The following is a 25,060-nucleotide window of genomic DNA, read 5'->3' as shown; positions in this document are numbered from 1 at the left end:
TTTCTCACTCCCTACCTCTTCCTTGTGCTCTTTGGCACCATATTTCCCAACAAATAAAGCCATTGGAATGGCTAGATTTTACTTGCCACACCTGTAAGACTGGAAGATAGACAGGAGCGTGTTATCCAAGATCCCTAGAGGGAGGACAGTGTCGAGCCCAAGGTTGGGGGGAGGGGGGTGCTCCACAGTGGGGTTGTTAAGTGGTATTAGGAGGCTTTTACTAAGTGGGATTCAAGTCTAAAATCACACACATTGGTGTGTCCATGAATGACTGAATACTCTTGACTTCATAGACCCTAAGTCGTGACGCTTATTTTCAAGTACTTTGTTGTACTTTTTTATAAAACCTCTAATCTTTAATTTTTGGTATTTGGGAATCTAATTTATTGCATGCTCTTACTCTCACATGAGTGGATATTTCTTTCAGAAAGATGAAGAGATAATGCCTAGTGTTACCCATGAACCCTTCATGATTATCCAGATAACCCCTAGGTGGCAGGTGGCAGGTAGTCTTGTCGAAAATTGACATAACCTAGTACAGGGTGCAGAGTTAGGCAGTCTTGTGGTGATGGACATAATCCAAGATGCCTAGGTCACAATTTTCGAATGGTTTATTGACAGCCAATAGAGCTGACTACGAAAGCCATAGATAAGGATTCAAGTGTGAACATGGTGGAATCTTTCATCCTTGACTTTGCATGGATTAGGTTGACCTCCAGTTGCCCTAAGGTTTGACTTTGAGAGAAATTCGATTGCTTCAAGGTTGAGTTGTAGAGGGAGGCAAGTTGGCCATTCCACCTATGATCATGCTTAAGCCGGGGGGGTTGTTATGTGGGATGTTCTGTGGTGGTATAGGATGCCAAAGTGTATTGCCATGTAGGATTACTCGAGGCTTCGCGGGTTTCTTGTCTCAAACATTGTGCTTTGACATAGTCAACCTCTCGTAATTGTGAGGAGTAGTGGGTACAATATAATAGACTTTCTTGGTTATCTAAGCATTGACATATCATTCGTAGATAAGTTTTATGATTCATCACACACTCTCATTATGGCCAAATGGTACTAATGCATGAGGCAAGCCTCAGAATTGTGCATGAGAGAGATGAGAAGTTTGGAACTTCTCAATCTTAGACTGAATGTCTAGACCAATTATCAGTTGGACTATTTGATACCCAAGGTGGACACAATTCCACGGGGCTATTTTAGTTTCAAGACTTTGGAGTCATAGGGATTTTCCACTGATTCGATGGGTTGTTACCCATGGACATGTTAGTGATGAAATAAGTTAAAATCTTGTTCTTCAGAACCTCTACTAATACATTTGGATGAATCTTTGGTAACTTTAAGTTCATTCCAATTTGGTGGGGTGAAAAGAAGCTCAAAGCCGTATGTTGTCTTCATAGGACATGGACAATATGCAAACGTTTATGGGTAGTTTTACGCTTACCCTAAAAGTAGACGTGAGTATCTACTAGTTATGTGTGAAAACACAACCTTTGTTCAATCTTAGATGAGGATTGGATAGGGGAGATCTTGCAGTTGGAATATTATATTGGAGGTACATGGACAAATTTGTGCATTAAGGTAACTAATGTAGGACGCCATTTGGTATGAAAGGTATCGTGGTGCGGGCCTATGCTAGGGTTGTTATGGTAGATTTTGTTGCACTTTCACTCTCGATGTCCTATTGCGATTTAGCTCTTGGATGATGAGACTTGCATTCATAGTAAGTAAATGGATCTTTGTAGTAGGTTCAACAAATTCCTAAGAATGTTAACTTTTGATATCCTTTTTCTTTCTAAATTTATACAAAGTAAAAAGCACTGCCTCCTTACGAGTAGGTGGTTTAAGTGAGTCTCTCACTAGGATACAAGTAGCGGTTGAGAGAGACTGCATATCGAATGACAAGACCTATGTGCCGAATTGGGAAGAGATCGTGCATTCTAAAGATCCTTGGCGAAAAATCATAGAAGAGAATACATACCTAAATGATGTGACACTATTTCATATACTAGAAATCTACATAGTCACACCCATGGTCTAGAAAAGCTTTTGCACATAAAGAACAGATCATCCGAAAGAAACAAAAGCAAGCCACTAGAAGCAACCTAGTTATGATACGTGATGAGGTACTTAAGGATAGATCCAACCTACATGCTTTAAAAAGAGAGGTCGACTATCAAAGAGTTCCATGCATTGTACATGCAAGGCAATTGTAAGGTCTCTACAGACCACGCCCAAGGATTATCTGACCTAGAACCAAAACCCTAACGAGGTTTCATAGACCCGACATCATATGCATCACATGACCGCAATTGATTGTAGCTAGCAACTCACTACCCAACCGTGGGTTCAATGTCTCCAACCACCCTTGAGCCTCATGTCTAATTACCGCGCGCTTGCTTTGGTACCGATGGCCCTAACCTAACCTCCCATACCACTAGCCCAAAACCCCTGCCTTGAAACTCCATGGCCTCGAGATTATGCACGCTTCCTTGGTAGCCCCAAGCCACCACATGACTACTTGACCTCTTGGATCTAATAATTGACTTTGGCTAATAAGTAACCCCAAGGTCACTTATGTAGTAATAACCCAGCTATTGTTGGCCCTTGCTTTCTTCATTAGCTTTCATGCTTTATTAGCAATGTTTGTGATGTGGCCAATTGCTTCTTTAAGATTCAACCCTTTCGGACCTTTCACCTTAATTATTCAATTAAGGCATTTAGGTGTTCCCTTAGTAAGGTCTTTCCTATTCACATCGGCCTCCCCAAACACATTGATCAAAGCCTTCTAGATTCCCTAATTATATATGCCCTTTTACTGTCTCTTACCATCTTTCACTTTCCTCTTTGTTAACAAGAAACCAAAGGTACAAAAATGCGTGATCTGTTTTCAGTAAAGCTTGCCTAGAAAATCAAACAAGCTCCACCAGCAACTTCACTAATAAGGATTTGCTTTTGAACTACTAAGATTACAAGCCACCTCATTCATATATGTGGCCTTACTCTTGGACTACGGTCATGCAAAGAGTGGACATGCTGGAGCTCAGCCTTGAACATAGAAAGGACCAAAACTTAAGGACAATTCAGGCAGCTTGTGATAAGGAAGATTTTTGAAGAACAAGTCTGACTTGCAGCTGACAGCATGAGTTGAGTGGACAAATGTTGGGTAATCAGGAGCTAAAGTGTGATGTACCTAAGCACGGCACCACGGACCTTCTCCATGAACATGGAAGCTTGAGCCTGCATTCAATAAAAGAAAGAACAATACTGGGGACCTGCATGAGCTCAAGGCAAATAAGTGGAGAAAATGCCAAACTACTTTTAGCTTAAGGAAGCGTACCTGCCCTTGCGAGTTTGCTGCAGCAATATTCTCATCCAAAAGTGCCAGAAGAGAACGATCAAGCTCATTCTTCTCTACCATATCCAGCAACTGAAAAGACCGGACAGTCTTATCAGACACTCAGGATCAAATTAAGGAGATGATATGGCACGGCCACAGCAACAAGATACCTACTGTTGCTTTCTTATCCTTTGAAGCCAGAAGTTTCGCCAACCTTTCTTTTGCTCCTAGCATATCTCTTGTCATTTTGTCGTATGCTTCTGCTTCACAATATCACAGGAACAGCAGTTACAATGTTTTTCTCAAAAGAATCATGTAATTTTGTCATATGCTTCTGCTTCACAATAACACAGGAACAGCAGTTACAGCATTTTTCTCATACACGAGTTCTCAAAGGAAAAAAATCTAATCGTGTAAAGATCATCGTACCGTCAGTATACATCGATAAGCAAAGAATTCTTGAAGGAAAACAGCGAATCATGTAAAGGATAATCCTCCGGTCAGTTGCTTCCTTCTACAAAGGTGGTTATAAAAATCGAGTATAGTACATCCTGTACATGGACGGAACAAGTACAGAGAGTACTATGCGGGATAATGAATGTTGGCGTTTTTTAATGATAGGTATTTTGCGCGTCGAACGACGCACCCCCCCCCCCCCAAAAAAAAAAAACCCACACAAAAAAAAACACACATCACAAATATACATGTGCACACGCATGTGTTGGTTACATACATGCATTATCTTTTTGAAGTACTTTGCACACACGCGCACACCCACATAAATATGTGTGCACGTGTAGGTGTGGGTGTGTGCATGCATACACACATACATGCATCATGCATGCATACATACATTATTCACACACCCACCAACCGCCTCACACATCCATCCATGTATTTCTATTTCTCTCTCGCTGGGTTATGGACCTCATATTGCACACACCTGGGCCTCCTTTCCTCTGAGCCTACAGGGCGGATCCATGCCGGAGGAAGTTGTAGGAGGTTTTTGGAGAGGAGGAAAGTGTCTCTGCAGTCTCTCTCACACGATAGGAGGATAGGGAGAGGGTGGACGCTTTACACCTGAGGTACTCTAGAGAGAAGCAGGGGTAATTCTTATATTACCAGTGGAAAACCTCATTGCGAGGTGAACATCATGATACAACTGAGGCCCCTTTCTAGGGACCAAGGATGTGACTGCCTAGAAGCAGTCAAAGAAGGCCATGTATTGCTGGTCATCTATTTGTTGCGAGTTTCAGCAATCGTGTAGAGACTGTCTCAACAAGCGTCGGAAGCAGGTGTATTGATCAACAGGAATAAGTCCATAATGCATCTGATTTCGATTTTGCCATATTGTCCACAATGCCCAGAAAGTAGTCCACGCGAAGAATATTGTTAGAAGTCGTCTCCTGTCTGTACAGTGAGGGCTTTTGTTGGTGTGCCCGCTTAAGAGCTTTTCTCATTTTTCCTCAATTTTCCATGTTTTCCCTACATGCTGGCCGACTGCAGTTGGAGAACGGGGAGCTTTTACCCTCTACTCGGAAAGAACGGGAGACTCAGGCACAGTTGGGGGATCGTGTCAATGCCCGTGTGCGTTCTTTCATCTTCCTTAATAGCACACCATAGGTGATTAATCATGTCAAACATATGACGCTGGCCAGAGGGATTTGGCAGCATTTGGCTTCTCTATATAATCCCTCTGGCAGCATTTGGCTTCTCTATATAACAGGATATCACCCATGAAGCGGATTTCCTTGGAAGTGCAGATGCAGGTGATGAATCCTGCCAAGTCTTTGACGATGCGGGAGCGCATCCACAAGTAACAGGCTCTTCAGCAAGAGATCCTGCAGGCTAGGAAGGAGATCTCTTCAAAGGACATGGCCATCACTTTGCTGTCTCATCTGACCTCTTAGTATTCAGCTTTTTACTCCTCTTTGATCACGAGTGGGAGGCTCAACACCATCACATGGGAGGAGTTTGTGCCTATGGTCTTGGACCAAGAAGAGCGTTTTACGAATCCTCCATTAGTCGGAGGTTCTAAGGCCTTAACTAGCCAACGGTCGAAAGGCCCTAACAACAACAAAAATAAGGGACAGTCGAAAGGCCGTAACAACAACAAAAATAAGGGCAAAGGGAAGTCTTCATCGGAGAAGTCTTCTGAGAAGAAGCCCAATTCAGAGTGTGATGCTTTGAAGGCCGAGCGGACCGGTAACAATTGTGGCGAGAAAGGCCACTATTGGAGGAAATGTCCTAAGCGGAGTACCAAGAAGAGTGTTGATTCTTCAGCTCTGCAGCTGCCAAGACTCCGGCTTTGTGCACTTGGAGATTATTGACACAGATGCTTCATCTTCTTCGAGCAAGGAGGCCAGTGGTTTCACCGCCAGGGATACTCGGGAGTGGATTCTCGATAGTGGTGCTTCCAAGCACATGACTCCTTCCTGAGAGTTATTAAAGGATCCTAAGCGGCAATCGGGTCACATTTTCATTGGCGACAATTCCACTATCCTCATTCACAGTGAGGGAAGGAGAGATTATTCCCGATGGCAAAGGAGGGAAGCATTCCTCTCGTGTTCTTTACGTCCCAACACTTGGTTTTCATCTTTTGTCAATGCATGAGGTTTGCAAGGCTAGTTTCCGGGTGGAGTTTGATGAGCATTTTGTTGCTATATGGGACAAAGAAACAGGCCAAGTTGTATGGGAAGGCGGAGTGGAGAATGGGATCTACAAACTCTCAGCACATCTACAAACTCTCAGCACTCTCTTCTCTTACAGGCACTCAGATCGGTGATTTGTGGCATTTCTGTTTTGCCCACTTGAATGTGGATGCACAACGGCCGGCTTTCCAAGACGAGATGGTGGATGGCTTACCAAATGTTGGCAGCAAGCAGGGACACTGTAGTTCATGCCTTTAAGCAGCACATGGAATCTTTTCCGAAGTAAGCTACTAGGCGGGCTTCGAAACCTTTGGAGTTGGTACACACTGACTTGTGTGGACCTATGCAAACCCCATCCTTGGGAGGTTCTTTGTACTTTATGTGCTGCTTGTTGATGATTGTATCAGATTAACACGGGTTTATTTCCTTTCCCAAAAGGACCAGGCTTTTTCTCGGTTCAAGTAGTGGCATGTTATGGAGGAGGAGGAGTCTGGATAGCAGGTGAATACTCTTCGGGCTGACATAGGAGGAGAATTCTCTTCTAATGTTTTTGTGCGGTTTTGTGCGGAACATGGCATCAAGCAAGACATGGCCAATCCAGGTTCGCCTTCAAAGAATGTAGTAGTTGAGCGTAAGAACCGAACTGTGGTGGAGATGGCGGGGACAATGTTGGAGCATCATGATCTTCCTCGTCCACTTTGGGGAAAGCCTGTGGCTGTGGCAACCAGATGAGTCTGAGGATGATTCCCAATCTATTGTTCCAGCTAGACAGCCTCAGTCAATTGTAGAGGTTGAGCCCGAGGCTGGAGATGAGCCCCAGCAATAGCAGCAGGCTCCGCGTTCTGTTCAAGTACCAAAGTAGTTGTTAGACACCATTCGGGAGTCGGGTGTTACAGAGCTTCCCTTTGAGTGGACCACAGAGAATGGAACTCGAAGATTGCACAAAGTTCATGACAAAAGTCAATCAGAGGAGCTGTTACAAGTAAACTATGATTTGATGGCTCGTATCATTCGGGACAAAGAGCCCACTTCCATTAAGGAAGCTCTTTCTCAGGATAGTTGGAGGAAAGCCATGCAAGTGGAACTGGCATAGAGAAGAATAAAACTTGGGAGTTGGTTCCGAGGCCAGCAAAACGGTCAGTCATTGGTGTCGAGAGGGTCTTTAAGACCAAGTATACGTCTCATGGGTTGGTGGACAAGCACAAGGCCAGACTTGTGGCTAAGGGCCATTCTCAGTGTTGGTCATGACCACTCCCATTCAGGTGTGAACACAGCTTGCTCACGGGCACATTTTCCCTGTGGATGGACATAGGTATTTTCCTTGTGTGAACACACTTATGTGTGTTGGGCACTTTGCCCTAGGCTATATTTTTGTACTCATAGTACTTTAGTACTATCATAATCATAAGAATACTTTCCAGCAACTAGCTCTTACTCACGTGTGTGGTTCAAGCTTGGTGTGTGTGTGGTGGTGTACAGGCAAGCTCTCCTCAACCCCAACATTGGTATCAGAGCAATTTACGGTTAGGGTTTCACCCACCTGCTCTGTCAGGTTTAGGGTTAGGGTTTCTTCAGCCTGCTATCTTGTACTAGGGATTTGTGCTGCCACTAGTAGCCAGTAAATTTTCTTGCTATTATTTATAATTTCTGTCAAACATTCACAAACTGCTATAAAATTAGCAAATTGACAGCATTAATTTTGGGACTTTTCATCATTGAGCCTGAATTGCAGCATTGGCATACATTGGCATTGATTTCCTCAAATCTGGTGCATAATTGCTCTAAAAATTTGGTGATTTTGCAAAAATTAACACTATTTGCAAGGTTATCAGAGATATTTGGAGGCATTTTTGCTATTACAGGTACATTGCTTTGGCATTGGGGCATTTTCCCCAATTTTTTGGGTGTTACAGCATTGGAACAGGTGATAAAGACACAACTGGGGCATTTCCCCCAATTTTTCGTGTGTCTCAGCATTGGAATGCAGATTTTTGCCTCAATTCAGTCATACTACCTGTTTGTACGCATTTTTTAATTTGTGGGTCCATTTATCAAGGGCTGATTTCAGGCCTATTGTACCTGCACGAGCAACAAGTACTTCAGGAACCATTGATGCAGGTGATGAAATATCTTCAGGTGGTGGTACATCTTCTGCACCTTTGCCACCCACTCCAGAACAGCTAAGATGGCATGATGCCAAGGATGCTCAGGCACATGCTTTGATTGCCCTTTCATGCAAAAGGCAGGTTATACCGCACATTCGTTCATGCACTTCTGCTAAGGGTGCATGGGATGTACTTGCTTCTTTGTATCACGTTCGCAATGAGGCTCGTATTGCCTATCTTCGCAAGAAGATTGAGTCTGAGCATATGGATGAGGGTGATTCAATGGACAAGTCCTTACCCGCATCAAGGATTTCCGAGAGCAGCTCATCAACATTGATGAGGCCATTCCAAATGGTTCACTTGTATCTACAGTGCTTCAGGGTTCGCCAGAATCCTATCAGGGTTTTGCTACTACTCTTCATCTACTCATGAAGGGTAATCCAAACTTGTATACCTTTGATGAGTTGGTGACTCTCTTATTGCAAGAGGAGCAGCCTCGTTCTAACAAGACTACTATGCTTTCTACTGATTAGGCATTTGGTGCTTTTGATCGTAACAAAGGTAAATCGGGGGTTGCATCTAGTGGTAAGCCTAAGGGCAAACCTCACGCCCATTCAGATTCTACCTCGTCTAAAGAGGGTGAAACCAAGAAAAAGAAGAGATGCAACTATTACAGAAAACCTGGCCATCTCATTCGGGAATGTAGGAAGCGCATTGAGAGTGAAAAGAAAAGAAGCAACAAGATTTGGCTGCTACTGTGGACACTAAAGAAGAGGCCAACTTTGCTCATCAAGGCTATACATTAGTGGTTACATGCAGTTTGCCTGCTTCTTGTATATCTATCTCAACTCGAGATTGGTACTTTGATAGTGGTGCTTCTAAGCACATCACTTCTTGCATCGATCTATTTGCCAATTTGCGGGATTCACCTCCAGGTGGCATAGTTATGTGTGCCAATGATGACTCTTACTCCATTAAAGGCATTGGCAATGTGGAGCTATCAGCATGTAATGGGGATAGTTTTACTCTTTGTGACACTTTATACCAAGCATTAAGAAGAATCTCAATTCTGTTTCAGCCGTTGCATTATCTGGATTTAAGGTTCAGTTTTCTGACCATTGTTGCTCAGTGTATGACAGCAGAGATTCAGCTTCTCTTATGCTTTCTAGGACATTATGCAGTGGCGTGTATAAGCTTGACATGTATGATAGGAGTACTTATTCTCATGATGCTATGCTTGCATCCACCTCCCGTGTGTTGAGTGACACTGAGTTATGGCATGCTCGGTTTGGTCACTTGAATTTCCCATCTCTTGTACGCTTACAGAAGCAAGGTATGGTCCATGAGCTTCCTCCCATGCAGGTTCCCTTCAAGCATGTATGTGAGGGATGCATCCTTGGAAAGATGCACAAGAATTCCTTTCCTAAAGATGGTGCTATGAGGGATGTCCGTCCATTACAGCTTATTCATAGTGATCTTTGTGGCCCCATGAGGGCTCCATCTTTTGGAGAACACTTGTACTTCATCACGTTCATTGATGACTACACTCGGTTTTGTTGGGTGTAACCCAATATACATGGTCCCATTGGGTTTTGGGTAAAAAGATTGGTCCAACAGAGGCCTTTTTGGATTTGCAAGATTTACATACATGTGGAAGATATGGTCTACGAGGAACACTCTGGTCTTTGTTAATGATGGCATGCAAAGTGTAGATCTTAAGAAAGTTATTTGTTTAGTGAAAGCTAACATTGCTAGTCTCGTGAGTATAAACAGACCGGAGTCGGATGCAATGAAACTACTCACTAAGAGGATTTTGGATTGAGCAGTTTCTGTGGGTAGTTCTTCTCTTGATTGTTTGAGAAGACTATCCCACAGTTTATATGTACTCTTTTCTTATTATTAATAAAAATACATCTTCACTATAAAAAAAAGTGAAGTCAAGTGCCTTTGCAACTTTCAAAGACTTCCGTCCCATGGCTGAAAATGCTTGTGGACACAAGCTTGTCACATTGTGTACAGATCGAGGGGAGGAATATTTGTCAAATGAGTTCACATCCTACATGCAGTTACATGGTATTTCCCATCACTGTACTACCCCCTATACTCCTCAACAGAATGGAGTTGCAGAGAGACGTAATAGTACACTAATGGAGATGGCACGTTGCATGCTCAAGAGCAAGGATCTGCCCAGTAAGTTTTGGCTTGAGGCGGTTATGTGTGCCAATTATGTGCTTAACCGTTGCCCCATTAAAGCCTTGAAATCTATGACTGCCTATGAGGCATGGAATGGCAAGATTCCAGTGGTGACTCATATGAGAGTCTTTGGGTGTTTGGCATATGTGCATGTGCCCACACAGCAAAGACATAAGCTTGATGCAAAGGCAATCAAATGCATTTTCATCGGTTATAGTACTGAGAATAAGGGATACATACTCTATGTGCCTAATTCAGGCAAGATCATTGTGTCAAGAGATGTTATCTTTTTTATGAATATGCATCTCAACCACTCCTCTCATGTACCAAACAGCCATCTATTGGGCCGGAAGATGTGTTTGATACTTTGTTGCCTTTATTCAATTCCAATGTGGATAATGTAGAGCCAGTTTCAGCTCATTTACAGCCACCTAGGCCTACTGAAAATCAACAAAATCAGCAGCTGAACTTACCCCAAATTGATCCTGAAATGTCTCAAATTGATCATGATTCCTTGGGTGATGCATTGGCAAAGGAAGATCTAGATACTAGGAAGTCAAAGTTGTTCCTAGATGGCTGGTTGAGACTTTGCGTGATAGCAAACAGTCTACATTTATGCCAGGTCGTACACGTGCTGCTTCTCGCCAGGCATCTTCACATTATGTGGATACAGCTCTTGTTGCCACCGCTTGTAATGAGGAACCTATTTCTCATGTTGATGAATTGGAGGATGACAATTGGGTAGCAGCCATGCATTCAGAGTTGGACTCCATTGACAAAAATGGTACTTGGGAGTTGTGTGACTTCCATGTCAAAATACAAGGCACTCGCACGGTTCATGGGTGGGCGTCCCCTGCCCGTGAACTAAACACGTCATAGCCTGCAGTCACACAAAATTAGTTTTAAGCAAGCAAAGATACATGCACGTGCATTATGATACTGCTATGTTTTTGGAGGCCTCACATGCATGCCTCTGTGCTTTCCACACTGCCTTGGAGATGTTTCATTTGGCAGGACGTGCCACCATTAATTGGCACAAATCGGCGGGATTCTGGATTAGTGACTCCCTCCAAACAGATTGGGGTTGGATGTGGGGTTTACTTGGATTTAGAGAGGATGCACTGCCAGATAACTTGGCTATCACGTTGGCATTGACATCTTGCCTGCACAACAGTGCTCATAAGCAAAATTGGAGTAGCAAGAAGCTTGATGCGACTGCTTGGTTTGTCACGTCGTGCTGGGTTTTTCATAAGGGAAGCATTGGTCGCTTTGTGGGCTTATTTGGAACTTCCTTTGGTCAGAAAGACGACACTGTACACACTAGGGTGAGAGTGGCTTGGAATACCATTATTATGCCTAAGCAAGAGGGAGGATTGAACACCATTGATCCGGAGGTGCAGTGTAGGGCTTTACTTTGTAAGCTAGCTATCAGAGGATTTCTTCTTGGCACCAAGCCTTGGAAGGACTTTCTTCTACAAATTACGAGGTGCACTCCAATTAAGGGAAGTGATTGGATTTACAACCCAGGTTTTATCATCTCGGATGCAAAGCACCAACCACCTTCTTCTCCCTTGGTGATCTTTCGCGAGCCTGGGATTGCATGAGGAGCTTCTTGGTTCACATTCCTCCGCGGTCAATTGAGAAGGCTAACAAGCAGCCCATTGTGTGGAATGACTTGAATTTGGATGAATATGGTAGACCTCTTGGAGAGTCACGCATGTCTAGTGGGCTGCCTCGGCGACTCTTATCCCCTCAGTGTTGGATTGGAGGAGGCTCATGAGTCTTTGAGGATCAGAGAATGCTTCGCACACCCAACACTTGAGAGGCACTAGTCAGAGGATTCTGCAGATGAATGTAGCCATACCTAACCATTGGATCACAGGAACTTCGTGGAAGGGCCTCATTACTTATGGTTTGGGGTATTTTCAAAGACAGGGTACCTCTTCAAGTCATGTGCCTTCCCACTTCAGGTGAGGATGATGTACCAGTTTTTTACTCCATTCAACATAGATGGCTCTCGGAGAGAAGTCTTGGGCAGGATATCATTGAGGGTCCGGCGGTCTGGCTGGTGAGTGGTGGTGGGCAGGGCAAGGAAGCACATCTATATCGATCACCCTCAAGGGATGATTACGAACTCTTGGAGCCTCTGGCTATATGATGGGTGTCCTATTAGATACCTGCACTGGACCCCAGTGAGTGGGAGTGAAGAGCCTTGGAAGGACATTCTTCCTGGCACCAAGCCTTGGAAGGACTTTCTTCTATAGTAGATCACGAGGTGCATTCTCATTAAGAGAAGTGATTGGATTTACAACCCACGTTTTATCTTCTCGGATGCAGAGCACCAACCAACTTCGTCTCCCTTGGTGATCTTTTGCAAGCCAAGGATTGCATGAGGAGCTTCTTGGTTCACATTCCTCCGCGGTAAATTGAGGAAGCTAACAGGCAGCCCATTGTGTGGAATGACTTGATCTTCGATGAATATGGTAGACCTCTTGGAGAACCACGCACATTGAGTGGGCTACCTGGGTGACTCTTATCCCCTCAGTGTTGGATTGGAAGAGGTTCATGAGTCTTTGAGGATGAGAGAATGCTTCACACCCAAGACTTGAGAGGCACTAGTCAAAGGATTATGCAAATGAATGTAGCCATACCTAACCATTGGATCATAGGAAACTTCATGGAAGAGCCTCATCACTTATGGTTTGGGGTATTTTCGAAGACAGGGGTACCTCTTTAGACCGTGTGCCTTCCCACTTCGGGTGAGAACAATGTACCAGTTTTTTACTCCATTCGGGATAGATGGCTCTTGGAGGAAAAGTGTTGGGCAAGATATCATTGAGAGTCCGGCACTCCAGCCGGTGAAAATGGTGGGCAGGGCAAGGAAGCATATCTATATCGATTCCCCTCAAGGGATGATTACGGACTCCTCGAGCCTCTCGCTATATGATGGGTGCTTTTTGGGCGTTCCTTCCCTATTTATTGGGGGGAGGGGTACCAGTTGGGCACACACCGACAGATGGAGCACAAGAGTGCAGAGCACATGGGGCAAGGACGGACGTGGGAGGGGTTGTCGACGGCACTTGTGAAGGGCTGTTGGAGTCGACCAGGGCTGTCGGCGGTTGCAGGGACTATCACGGCTCGATGGGGCTTGTGGCAGCCCACATGGGGACTGTACCTTGCTGATGGGCACCCCTTTGGGGTGAGGAAGCCCAAGTTTTTGGGGCTGTTTCCCATGCAGCCATGCATGACGTGTGTGCACGCACTCATGCAGATGGAGGGCAATCTAGCAGAGGTGCACATGCCACAGCCATCCATGTTACCCGAGGTCTACCACACGCAGCCACAGGTTGTGGACAACCACATGTAGGTTGTCCAGACAGAGGCGTACAATCGTCAGTGGGCTGCCCTACAGTAGCAAGTGATGGCGACATGTTTTTCTACGATCTCTCTTCAGAATCTTCTCTCTCCATGATGTCTAGGTTGTGTACGGGACTTTGTGGTACTTGCGAGCTTCGGATGCACGTGCTTTGTTCTATCTCACTTTTGGACCAGCGTGTTATGAGGTATGTGTTTATTTTTCACATGCAAGGAACATGCAAGATAGGGTTTAACAATAAAAGCACAGTGTTGTACCGTGTTATGCAAGTACACATGTTTGTTTTGGGGTACACATGGGAGTTTTTACTCCAAGAACTTTATGGACACACACACGAGTTAGTCATGGACTTGTACCATGCAAGACATAGACCTAACACCCTACAGATATTGGAATGAACATTGTTTTCATTGTTGGGCTTTGATAGGCAAGACTTATCTATATATGTAGGATTGCGGAATAGTTGACCACACATTGCCACTATGGCTACACGGATATTTGATAGAGGGCATCTAGATTAAGTTTACCTATTCGGATTCATTGTCAGATTGCATGCAAGACAATTATGCAACAATACCCAATATGTACCTTTTCAACCTTACAATCCTTAAGGTTTTGATGGTCCTCAAGTTTTATGTCCATAGCAAGAGTGTGTACATCTAGATATTCACGGTATTCCAAGTATACCCGCCTATTCTTATACCAAGACTATTGAATCATGGTTATTTAAGAACTTGCGCTATGCGCATAAGTTTTTGGAAGCAAGTTTTGATTTCCAAGATTTTCTAGGTTTAGACAGATGCTTTGATTGGGACACTGGTCAAGGTTGTTCTTCTTTGTGTACACAGATGTTGTCTAATCCCTGGACCGAGTTATGATCACTAGTCTCGTTTGGAGTTCTTCCTTTCGAGAACTTGTTTTAGTTTAAGGTCAACCATTGGCATTTATTGTTTCTGATAGATCGCGACAAATCCACAAACTGGTGTTTTGTAGTAATCGTAGCACGAGTATGGGCTGTATCATGGTGGTATGGGATGCCATGATCCTGTCAGAATATGCAGCGGAAATGATAACCAAACTTGGGTAGACAAGAGCAAGTAGAATGCAGAAAATAGACAGCACAAGAAACAGAGAGAGATAGGTGTGTAAACTCTTCTCTATACACAAGGTCCCGCAGAAAACTGAGTGAGAAAGTGGTGGGGGCATGGGGCCTATTTATATGCCCCATGTGAGCAGTCGGCCAGCACTGGTGGCCCTCCACGACTGCATGAGCAGTCGGCCAGCAGTAAATGAAGCCCACGACTCCATACAGCAAGTCGGCCAGCAATAAAATACTCCACGCTTGCTGATGGGCAGTCAGCCAGTCACACGTCTGCTGATGGGACAGTCGGCCAGCCACTAGGTGCTCGTGCCAACCTCTGGCATCCCTCCACACCACTGGAAAATGGGGAAAAATAGGGAAAAAATACGGGGAGTGAGGAAAAATGATAAAACACCTCATAAGGGCGGGCACACCCACAACAAAGGCCCTGGTGTATAAAAGTAGACAGGAGATGACTTCTAACACCCCCTCTCAGCTCCTGGCTGGGAAATCAACCCAAGGGAGCTGGAGTGCCGCCTGAGCGTAGCCTGAGGTAAAGACTTGGTGAAGAGGTCCGTCGCATTGTCCTCCGTCGAACAATAAAGTAGCAAGATGTCACCAACCAAGATCTTCTCACGTACAAAGGGATACTGTATCTCTATGTGCTTGGTCCGGGCATGGAAGACCGGGTTCCGAGCAATAGCTATACAACTCTGGTTATCGCACTGGTTGACTGTGGGCTCCTTCTGTGGAAACCCAATCTCGCCTAGCAGCCTCCACAGCCACACACCCTCACAAGCAGCACCACAAGCAGCCCGGTACTCTGCCTCTGTCGAAGAAAGGGCAATAGTTGGCTGCCTCTTGCTGCTCCAAGAAACTGCTCCTGAGCCGAGGGTGAAACTGTATCCTGAAGTAGATCTCCTCGTGTCTGGATCTCCTCTCCCCAATCTGAGTCATTCCAACCTTGGAGCCTGACTCCATTCCCTCCTGTGTAAAAGAGTCCCAGATCCTTCGTACTCTGCAGATACCGCAAGATCCGCAATCCTGCGTCCCAATGAGTCTTCAATGGCGTCTGCATAAAAGAGCTCAACAGTCCCACAAAGAAGCTCAAGTCCAATCTGGTGTTCAGCAACCAGATCAATGAACCAACCAACCGGTACTGCGAGGCATCCACTAGCTCACAAGGATCAGTAACGGTTAACTTTGTGTTCGGGTCCATCGGCGAGGTAATAGGCTTGCAGTTCTTCATCCCAAAGGCCTCAAGCAACTCGTGAACATACCGCTGCTAAGAGACGAAAAACCCCTATGGGTCTGCCAGATCTCCAATCCCAAAAAGAAGTGGAGTAAGCCTAAGTCGGTCATCTCAAACTCCTTTGACAAGGCAGCCTTCGTCACTCTAATGTGCTCCACATGACCGCCAGTGAGAATGAGATCATCCACATAAAGGATGATAAGCGTGACCATGCCGCGTTCCCGAAAGAGATACAGGTTTGGATCTGCAACCGATCTCTGAAATCGGTCCGAATAAAGAAGGAATCAATCTTCTGATTCCAAGCCCTGGGAGCCTGCTTAAGACCATACAAGGTCTTACGTAACCTGTAAACCATCCCTTCAGATCCTGGAACAATAAAGCCTGGAGGCTGGTCAACATACACCTCCTCTTTTTGCAGGTCACCATTAAGGAACGCAGATTTTACATCCATTTGATACACGGGCCACCTCTGAGAAGAAGCAAGGGCAAGAACGGTCCGAATCGTGGACATCCGTGCTGTCGGTGCAAAGGTATCCTCGTAGTCGATGCCTGGCCGCTGAGCATAACCTTTAGCCACAAGTCTGGCTTTGTGTTTGTCCACCGACCCATCAGACGCACAGTTGGTCTTAAAGACCCATTTGACACCAATGACTGACGGCCTCGGGACCAACTCCCAAGTGTTGTTCTTCTCGATGGCATCAAGTTCCACCTGCATGGCTTTCCTCCAAGTATCCTGTGAAAGGGCTTCCTTTACGGAAGTGGGCTCTTTGTCCCGCATAATACGAGACATCAAAGCATAGTTCACCTAAAGAAGCTCCGCTGTATTGCTTTTATCTCAAACTCTATGTGATCTTCGAGGGCCGTCCTCTGTGGTCCACTCGGAGGCTAACTCCGTGACACCTGACTCCCGAAGGGTGTCTAACAACCACCTAGGTACTCGAACATATCGTGGAGCCACCTGTGGTCGCGGGGGCTCTACTCCAGCTGCGGGCTCAACCTCCTGTAGTGACTGAGGTTGATCAACTGAAATGATGGTCTGGGAATCATCATCAGACTCCTCTGGATCTCCAAGAAGTGGCGGCTCCTCGAACAGTGGATACTGGAACATGCTCGTCAAAGACCACATCCCGGCTAACAACAATCTCGTTCCTGTCTGAATCATACAACCTGTATCCCTTGGAAAGAGAGTTATATCCCACAAATACAAGCTTGCAGGACTTGGAGTCAAGCTTCCCCCTCTGCTTCTTCGGAATATGTACATACGCGTCACTCCCAAAGACACGGAAGTGCGAGACATCAGGTTTCCTGCCAAAGTATGCCTCAAATGGAGTCATATGGGGTACTGAAGTCGTCGGACATCGGTTGTATGGACAGCCGTTGCCACAGCCTCCCCCCAAAGTGGACGAGGAAGATCACGATGCTCTAGTATGGTCCTCGCTATCTCCACCACAGTCTTGTTCTTGTGTTCGACAACTCCATTCTTTGAAGGCGATCCAGTATTGGCCAGTTCCCTTTTGATGCCGTGATCTGCACAAAATCTGAGAAATACAGTCGAGGAGAATTCACCTCCTTTATCAGCCCTGAGAATCTTGACCTGAAATCCAGACTCTTTCTCCACCATCACGTGCCAATCCTTGAACCGAGCAAAAGCTTGGTCCTTCTGGGAAAGAAAGTAGGTCCACGTGAATCTGGTACAATCATCAACAAGCAGCATAAAGTAGAGAGATCCTCCCAAAGATGGTGTCTACTGAGGTCCACACAAATCAGTGTGAATCAACTCCAATGGTTTCGAAGCCCGCCTGGAAGCCTGCTTCGGAAAGGATTCCCTGTGCTGCTTACCACGTATGCAAGAACTGCAGCGCCCTTGCCTACTACCAACATCTGGCAAGCCAACCACCATCTGGTCTCGGAAAGCTCGCCTCAATGCATCCACATTTAAGTGGCCAAAACGAAAGTGCCACAAATCTCCGACCTGAGAACCTGTCAACGCGGAGAGTGCAGAGAGCTTGTAGATACCATTCTCCACACCGCCTTCCCAAACAACCTGGCCAGTCTCTCGGTCCCGTAGAGCAACTGAATGCTCCTCAAATTCCACCCGAAAGCCAGTCTTGCATACTTCATGCACTGACAGAAGATGAAAACCCACAGCAGGGACATAAAGAACACGGGAAGCATGCTTGCCCCCCTTTCCGTCGGGAATAATCTCCATCGGGCCCTCACTATGTATCGGAATAGTGGAGTTGTCGCCAATAAAGATGCGACCTGACTGCCGTTTCAGATCCAAAAAAGAAGTCACAGGATGGAGTCATGTGCCTGTAAGCACCACTGTCAAGAATCCATTCCCGGGTATCTGAAACCGGCCTCTGATAGAAAACCAGAGTGCGGTAGAAGCAATCACCCGTCCACTTGTAGTCTAGATGAGAAACAAAACACAGATTGGAGCTAGAGTGCCCAAATCTGAAAACACAGCGACACCTGTTGGCCCCAAAGCTTGGCGCCCCTCGCGGTATTTCTTTATTCAATTAAAATAATATGAATGGCTGAGTACAACACAAAGACCAGCCAAGAGTTTACACCTGTAAGTCCAATCTGACGGCCCACAAATCCTTCTCAGCACAGAGGATCTATGCACACAGATCTGTGTCATCAAACAACACACTGTGCCTTCCTCTGATCAGCCAAGTTCACTAAGCAGGCCAGCCATGGGCATACATCTGGCATAACTCAAGTGCATGATACATCTTCTCAGCTCAATCACACATGTGCTGTCCAATCTCTGTCTTAATCCCTTGTCAATCTGCCATACCCCTCCTCTCACAAGGGGGCCAGATAACACATATCTGCAACAGACATCAAGCAGTAGAAAGAGAGATAGATGAACAGAAACAGAGCTTACCAAGTTCAGCTCGTGAAACAACACTGGAGGAAGCAACAGCACCAATCTGTGCTTGCAGGCACTTGAATCCACAACCCTGCTTCACACGTGTGCTTGCACTTGCCTGTATCCTCCTCCTGATGCTCACTCCTATGCTGTCCTTGAAAATACAGATCTGAAAATCAGCACAGTACCCGTCTGTACCGCCTCGGGATACGTGCCAGGAGTGGTACTTGCATAAACAGCCTGCTGTCCTCTCCTGTACCTGCCTGAATCTGAGTAAACAGTCTGTCCAGCACCTGTTTGCACCTGTCAGCACCTCTGCAGCAACTGTACTTGCTGTACCTTGCTGCCCGTACACTGTACGGCAGCCGTACAATATGTACTTGCTGAAAAACAGACTGTACAGCCTGTACAGATCTTCTGCGCAGCCCAACCAGCAGAGAAGAAGCCTCACAACCCTGCGCTCCTCTGTCCACAGCAAAACCAGCAGTCGTACAGCACTGTACGGCTGCTGTACGGCCTGTTACAGCTCACAGCCCACAGAAAACAGCAACAAACTGGTCTTTTTGCAGCCGCCTTGAGCTTCTATGCTTTTCCACGCTAGTGAATCATGCGCATGAAGAAAAACTCCTCTTTTGCTACACGACTCCCCAAAAAGGGAAGAGAGAGATAGAAGAGAGAGAAAACTCCTCCCCAAATTAATCCCTAGGGCCCCAACTTTAATAAGTTCCTAGGGCCACTAAGGCCTAGGGGCAAACTCCAATAAACATTAAAACTTAATGTTTCTAGTTCCCCCCTTCACATCTAGGGATGTCCACACATCTTAAACTCTGTCCGGGCACCCCCCATGTGAATCATAAAATATTCTGACTCTGCAACCACCATGCCCACACTTGTCCTGCTCCATTTTCACAGGGCCATGACATACCCCCCTCTTGAAAGATGGCAAGCGTCCTCGATTGCATTCTGGTGATGCATCAAAATATCCAAAGTGAAATATACAATATGGCAAGATCAGCGTCCCAATCTCTTTGAGCCATACACATGTATCAATATTCACTGCAAACCAATGGCATAGTAATAGTCCAAGTTGTATACCACTGTGAACCATACATATCCACAAAAATCTCCATGTGACTAGTACACATATATCATAGAAGTCCCATAAACAGATGTACTATCAGCCTCAGTACCTTCGGATGAGATAAAATCTGCACCAAGCAACCTCTAGATGTCATCTGAGCCTGTCTGTATCAAGGGAGTGGAGGTGCTACCCCCCTCTTGAGCATCAGGTAATGCTCCAGACCCATGCTCTGCTGAACCTGAATGAGCCACAATAAGAGTCGGCTCTAACTCAAAGGCATCGAAATAAAGCTGCAAAACCTGAGGTGAATCTGTTAAGTCACCTTCCTCCATCCACTTCGCATCCATCGGTGAATAGTTCTTGAACTTCACAAGATAGCGACGGGAAACTTTACCTCATACCTTCCTTTCTTTATGTGCCAGTATCTGCTCTGGAATCAGAACCTCATCAAGTTCCTCAACTTCCGGCTGAGCCTCATCTGATACATCCTCAGGCACATCCCCACGGAAAGGTCTAAGAAGACTCACGTGAAAAGCATTGTGAATCCTCCAGTGATGTGGTAACTTCAAACGATAGGTTACCTCACCAATCTTTTCCAAAACCTGAAAAGGCCCATAATATCGCATGCTCAACTTAGGGAATAAGCGCTCTTTACCCTTCATCTTCTTGAGTCTAGCCTTTTCAAAACGCAAAAGAACAAGCTCTCCACATACTGATCAGCCTCAAAGATCTTATCCTTTGTATGCAAAATGGGCGGTACCTTCTTCCCTCCTACAATCTCAAAAGGCGCCTTGCATGTCGAGCTATGTACAGTGTTGTTATATGCAAACTCCACTAGAGGAAGATACTTTTCCCATTGTTGCTTGTGCTCTGACACATAACACTTGAGAAGATCCAACACTGTAGAGTTAGCCTCTTCTGACTGACCATCTGTCTGTGGATGAAAAGACGATGAAAACTTGAGAGTTGTACCCATGTTGTCAAACAACCCTCTCCAAAACAAACTCGTCATCCGTGGATCACGGTCACTAATGATAGACGTAGGCAAGCCATGATACTTGAAGATGTTCGCCATGAACAACTTCACCATATGATCCACTTTAATTGTCTTCCGCACGGGAATGAAATGAGCCTGCTTACTGAACCTGCATATGATTGTCCAGATGCCATCATTTCCCGTTTGTATCCGTGGAAGATCAAATACAAAATCCATGGCAATGCTCTCCCAAGGTCTATCCGGAATAGGTAAAGGCTGTAATAACCCTGGTGTCTTCTGACGGTCAAACTTTACCTTCTGACATACGATGCATTGCCTCACAAAGGCATCAACATCTCTTCTCAAGGTTGGCCAATAAAAGAAAGTCTCCACTGCTTTGACCGTGGCGTCAATACCCCTATGACCTGCATACGGTGGAGCATGACTTTCAATCATAACCTTGAGTCGCAATGGCCTGGTAACACACAATCTGCCATGCATCAATAAAAACCCATCTCTGAGAGTGTAATGCTCATGCCGCTGACCCTCAGACATCTGATCATACAACCTTTCAAAATCCTCATCATGGGCATACTGCTCTTTCATTTCATCAAGCTCATGATGATAAGCAAGTGAAACTGCAAAGACCTGTGGCTTGCGTGACAAAGCATCTGCCACTACATTCTTTTTGCCTTCCACATGCACAATCTGGAAGTGAAACATTGACAAAAAGTTTGCCCAACGCATATGCTTCTCTGAAAGCTTAGTCTGCGTGAGGAAATATCGCAAGGTCTGATGATCTGTCTTTACAGTGAAATCAGCCCCAAGCAAGTAGTGTTTCCATGTAGAAAGAGCGTGAATTACAGCCAACATCTCTTTCTCATACACCTGTAAATGCTTCTCAGCATCTTGCAAAACTCTACTCTCATAGGCTATCACATGTCCCTCTTGCATGAGAACTGCACCAATGCTACTTCCACATGCATCACACTGGACAACAAAAGCCTTTCGGAGGTCCGGTAACACCAATACTGGGTCCGAAGTAAGCTTTTCTTTGAGCTTTTTGAATGCTGAAATTTCCCGATCAGCCCATCTAAACGGAGTTGCTTTCTTCGTCAAAGCATGAAGAGGCGAAGCAATTTCAGCAAAGTGCCGTATGTAACGCCTGTAATAGGAACACAATCCTAGAAAACTGCGTACATCATGCACGGTCCTCAAAGCTGGCCAATTAAGTATTGCTTCCACCTTTGCTGGATCCATACGGACTCCATGACCAGACACAATATGCCCCAAGAAATGTATGTCCTGCAAGAAAAACTCACTCTTCTTGCCATTAACCACCAACCGATGGTTTCTGAGTTCTGCAAACACAATGGCCAAATGCCTTCTATGCTCTTCCTCAGTTTGTGAATGCACAATCATATCATCAAAGAATGTGCCCACAAACTCTCTATGAGGTCTGAAAATCCTGTCCATCATTCTGTTAAATGTGGCAGGCGCATTCGTCAAACCAAAGGGCATAACCAAGAACTCATACAACCCAAACGTGGTTCGGAATGCTGTCTTATGCACATCCTCAGGTCTAATGCGTATCTGATGATACCCGCTTTTCAAGTCAATACGACTAAAAACTGTGGAGCCCTGTAAGCGGTCCAAGATGTCATCGATCCTCGGTATGGGGAATCGATTCTTGATGGTATTCTTGTTCAGCGCCCTGTAATCTATACACATGCGCCAAGAACCATCCTTCTTCTGCACTAAGAGCACAGGTGAGCAAAAGGGTGATGAGCTAGGCTGAATCAACCCCTTATTCAATAGCTCCTGCACCTGACTCATAATCTCTTCCTGTTGGGCTGCACTAACACGATACGGCGGTCTATTCGGTGGAGTACTACCAGGAATCAGATCTATGGCATGATCTTCTGGCCTCTCAGGAGGTAATTCTCCTGGCAATGACTCGGAAAAACAGTCTTGAAACCCACTTAAGAAATCAGCCCTGTCCTTATCTAACATTGACAAATTAGACTTAGACTCATCATCCTGTGCATCCTTTACATAAATCAAGTACGCGGAAAGATGCTTTTTCATTACTGATGAAATCGCCGAAGCGGATACAATAGGAACAGATTCCCCTTTGAGTTTTACATCCAATACATGCTCTTTCCCTCTATGAGTCAAAGTAATTTTCCTATTGTAAGTATCCACCACCGCATGTACCCTGTGGCACCATGGCATCCCCAACAAAACATCACAGCCATCCAAAGGCATGATGAAGAACTCCTCGTTGTCCACATAACCCTGCAAATGAAGCCGAAGCTTCCCAATGATAGGAGTAACGGGTTCTGCATACCCTGGACAAGCCATATTTGCCTCATGTAACGGCCCCATCTCTTCTACACGAATCCCCAATCGGCCAGCCAAATCTGGTGAAATGAAGTTGGCTCTAGCACCTGTGTCAAAGAAGATCAAAGCATTCTGATCTCTCACTTTGCCCCATGCCCTGCACAACTCTGTAGCTTCACCACTTAGCTGCGCCCCCACAAGATCAGGAACTAAGCCTGCAGAAGGCTTTGGTTTCTTTGGCTTGGGTTCTCCTTTATTGTCAGGGTCCTTTTTGGACGTTCTCTTGGGACAATTGAATGACATATGCCCCTCTTCAGTACAGTAAAAACACTTTTGAGCATCTCTCAAAGCCTGTCTTTCCTCAGAAGTCCTTTTGGGCATTGGCAACTTCTTATACTTTGTCTCTGAAGACCCTTTAGCATCACGAGAAGCATGCCCAAATTTTTCAGCTTTCTTGCCCAATTTCTTACTGCCTTTAAAACCAGATGAACCACCTGTGAGTAACGCATTAGCTGTCATAGCATTTTCAATCATCTGTGACATGTTCGTTACTCTTGTCTTTATACAATAATCTCGTACCTCCTTGGGCAGCCCACAACAATACTTCTCTACCTGCTCAGATAATGGCACGGCACGGTAAGAAGTCACTGGGAGTAGAGCTTCCCAAAACTTCTTGTTATAATCCTCCAAACTATCACACTTTGAAGCATCCAGCTTGTGCCATGCGGTCATAACATCCACCTCAAATGTAGATGTGAGCCATACGGAAGAGAAAACCTGTTTGAATTGGACCCATGTGGTGGGTGCTATGCCCTGCAAAAGAAGAGTAGACCACCACTGCAAAGCATTGCCCTTGAGAAAAGTGGCAGCTTTCCTCACCTTTGAGGACTCTGTGTAATTCCCACCAGAAAAAGCAGCATCAAACTGCTGTAAAAAGGTAAGTGCCTTCAATTTATCCTTGGCCCCACTGAAAGTGTCAAACTTCACTGCAGCTCCCCCTTCCTTGTAATCCTTCGCCTTGCCCATAGGCGTTAGATTATCATATGGAAGTGGTTTCGTAAGATTGCTGCCCCCAACATTCATACCCATCATTGGGTCAACATTTCCCATTCCAACACCAGGCATACCATACATTCCAGCCATGTTTCCATACATTCCATTATGCATACCTGGCTGCATGCCACCAAACATATTGCCTTGCATCCCAGGGTGCATGCTTCCAAACACATTTCCTTGCATACCGGACTGCATACCACCATACATATTCCCTTGCATGCCAGGCTGAAAATTGGCTCCAACAGGCCCATACATACCCATGCCTCCCTGAGGATATCCCCCAGTCATGGATTGGAACACCGAGCCACCACCAAAATAACCTGGATGCATATTCTGCTGAGGAATAGGTGGCTGTCCATAGAAGGAACTCTGTGGGTTAGCACCAAAAGCATGCTGCATGTTCGGAAACTGTGCAGGAGATGGATCCTGTGGAGTGGTACCACTATGACCTTGAGAAAGATTCTTTGAACGAACCTTCTTCTTCTTTCTCTGGGGCTCTGTGCGGGGCTCTGAGCGAGATCTCAAAAAATCAGCAAATCTCTCACTCTGAGTGAGCTGCATAAAAGTATCCATAACACTAGCCAAGCGATCTTTGAACCGAGCATCATCATCCTCTTTACCATGCACATCTTCTGGCTGTGTTACATCCTCATAAGGCTCAACATCTGCAGCCTGTTCTCCTGCAAAAATATCCTCAGATACATCTCTTTCAGGAGAAGTCT

At 45.4% G+C, this 25,060-nt stretch overlaps 1 protein-coding gene across 1 annotated transcript in view; it reads right to left on the bottom strand.

The window, feature by feature from the left end:
• Positions 1-2,834: 2,834 nt before the first annotated feature.
• Positions 2,835-25,060, bottom strand: part of LOC147614175 (dimethylallyl, adenosine tRNA methylthiotransferase) — a 69,631-nt gene continuing 47,405 nt past the window's right edge. The window contains exons 6-8 of the mRNA XM_086780712.1: positions 3,518-3,603; positions 3,344-3,433; positions 2,835-3,243 (exon numbers count right to left, since the gene is read on the bottom strand). Of these exons, the coding sequence (XP_086636838.1) occupies positions 3,181-3,243; positions 3,344-3,433; positions 3,518-3,603 (239 nt within the window). The 3' untranslated portion in view covers positions 2,835-3,180. The remainder of the gene's footprint in view (positions 3,244-3,343; positions 3,434-3,517; positions 3,604-25,060) is intronic.

Source organism: Cibotium barometz, chromosome 42 (assembly GCF_041138505.1).
Source record: "Cibotium barometz isolate CiBa-2024 chromosome 42, ASM4113850v1, whole genome shotgun sequence".
NCBI classification, from domain to species: Eukaryota; Viridiplantae; Streptophyta; class Polypodiopsida; order Cyatheales; family Cibotiaceae; genus Cibotium; species Cibotium barometz.
Note: the sequence above shows the minus strand (reverse complement) of the source record. Positions and strands in the feature narration are given on the sequence as shown.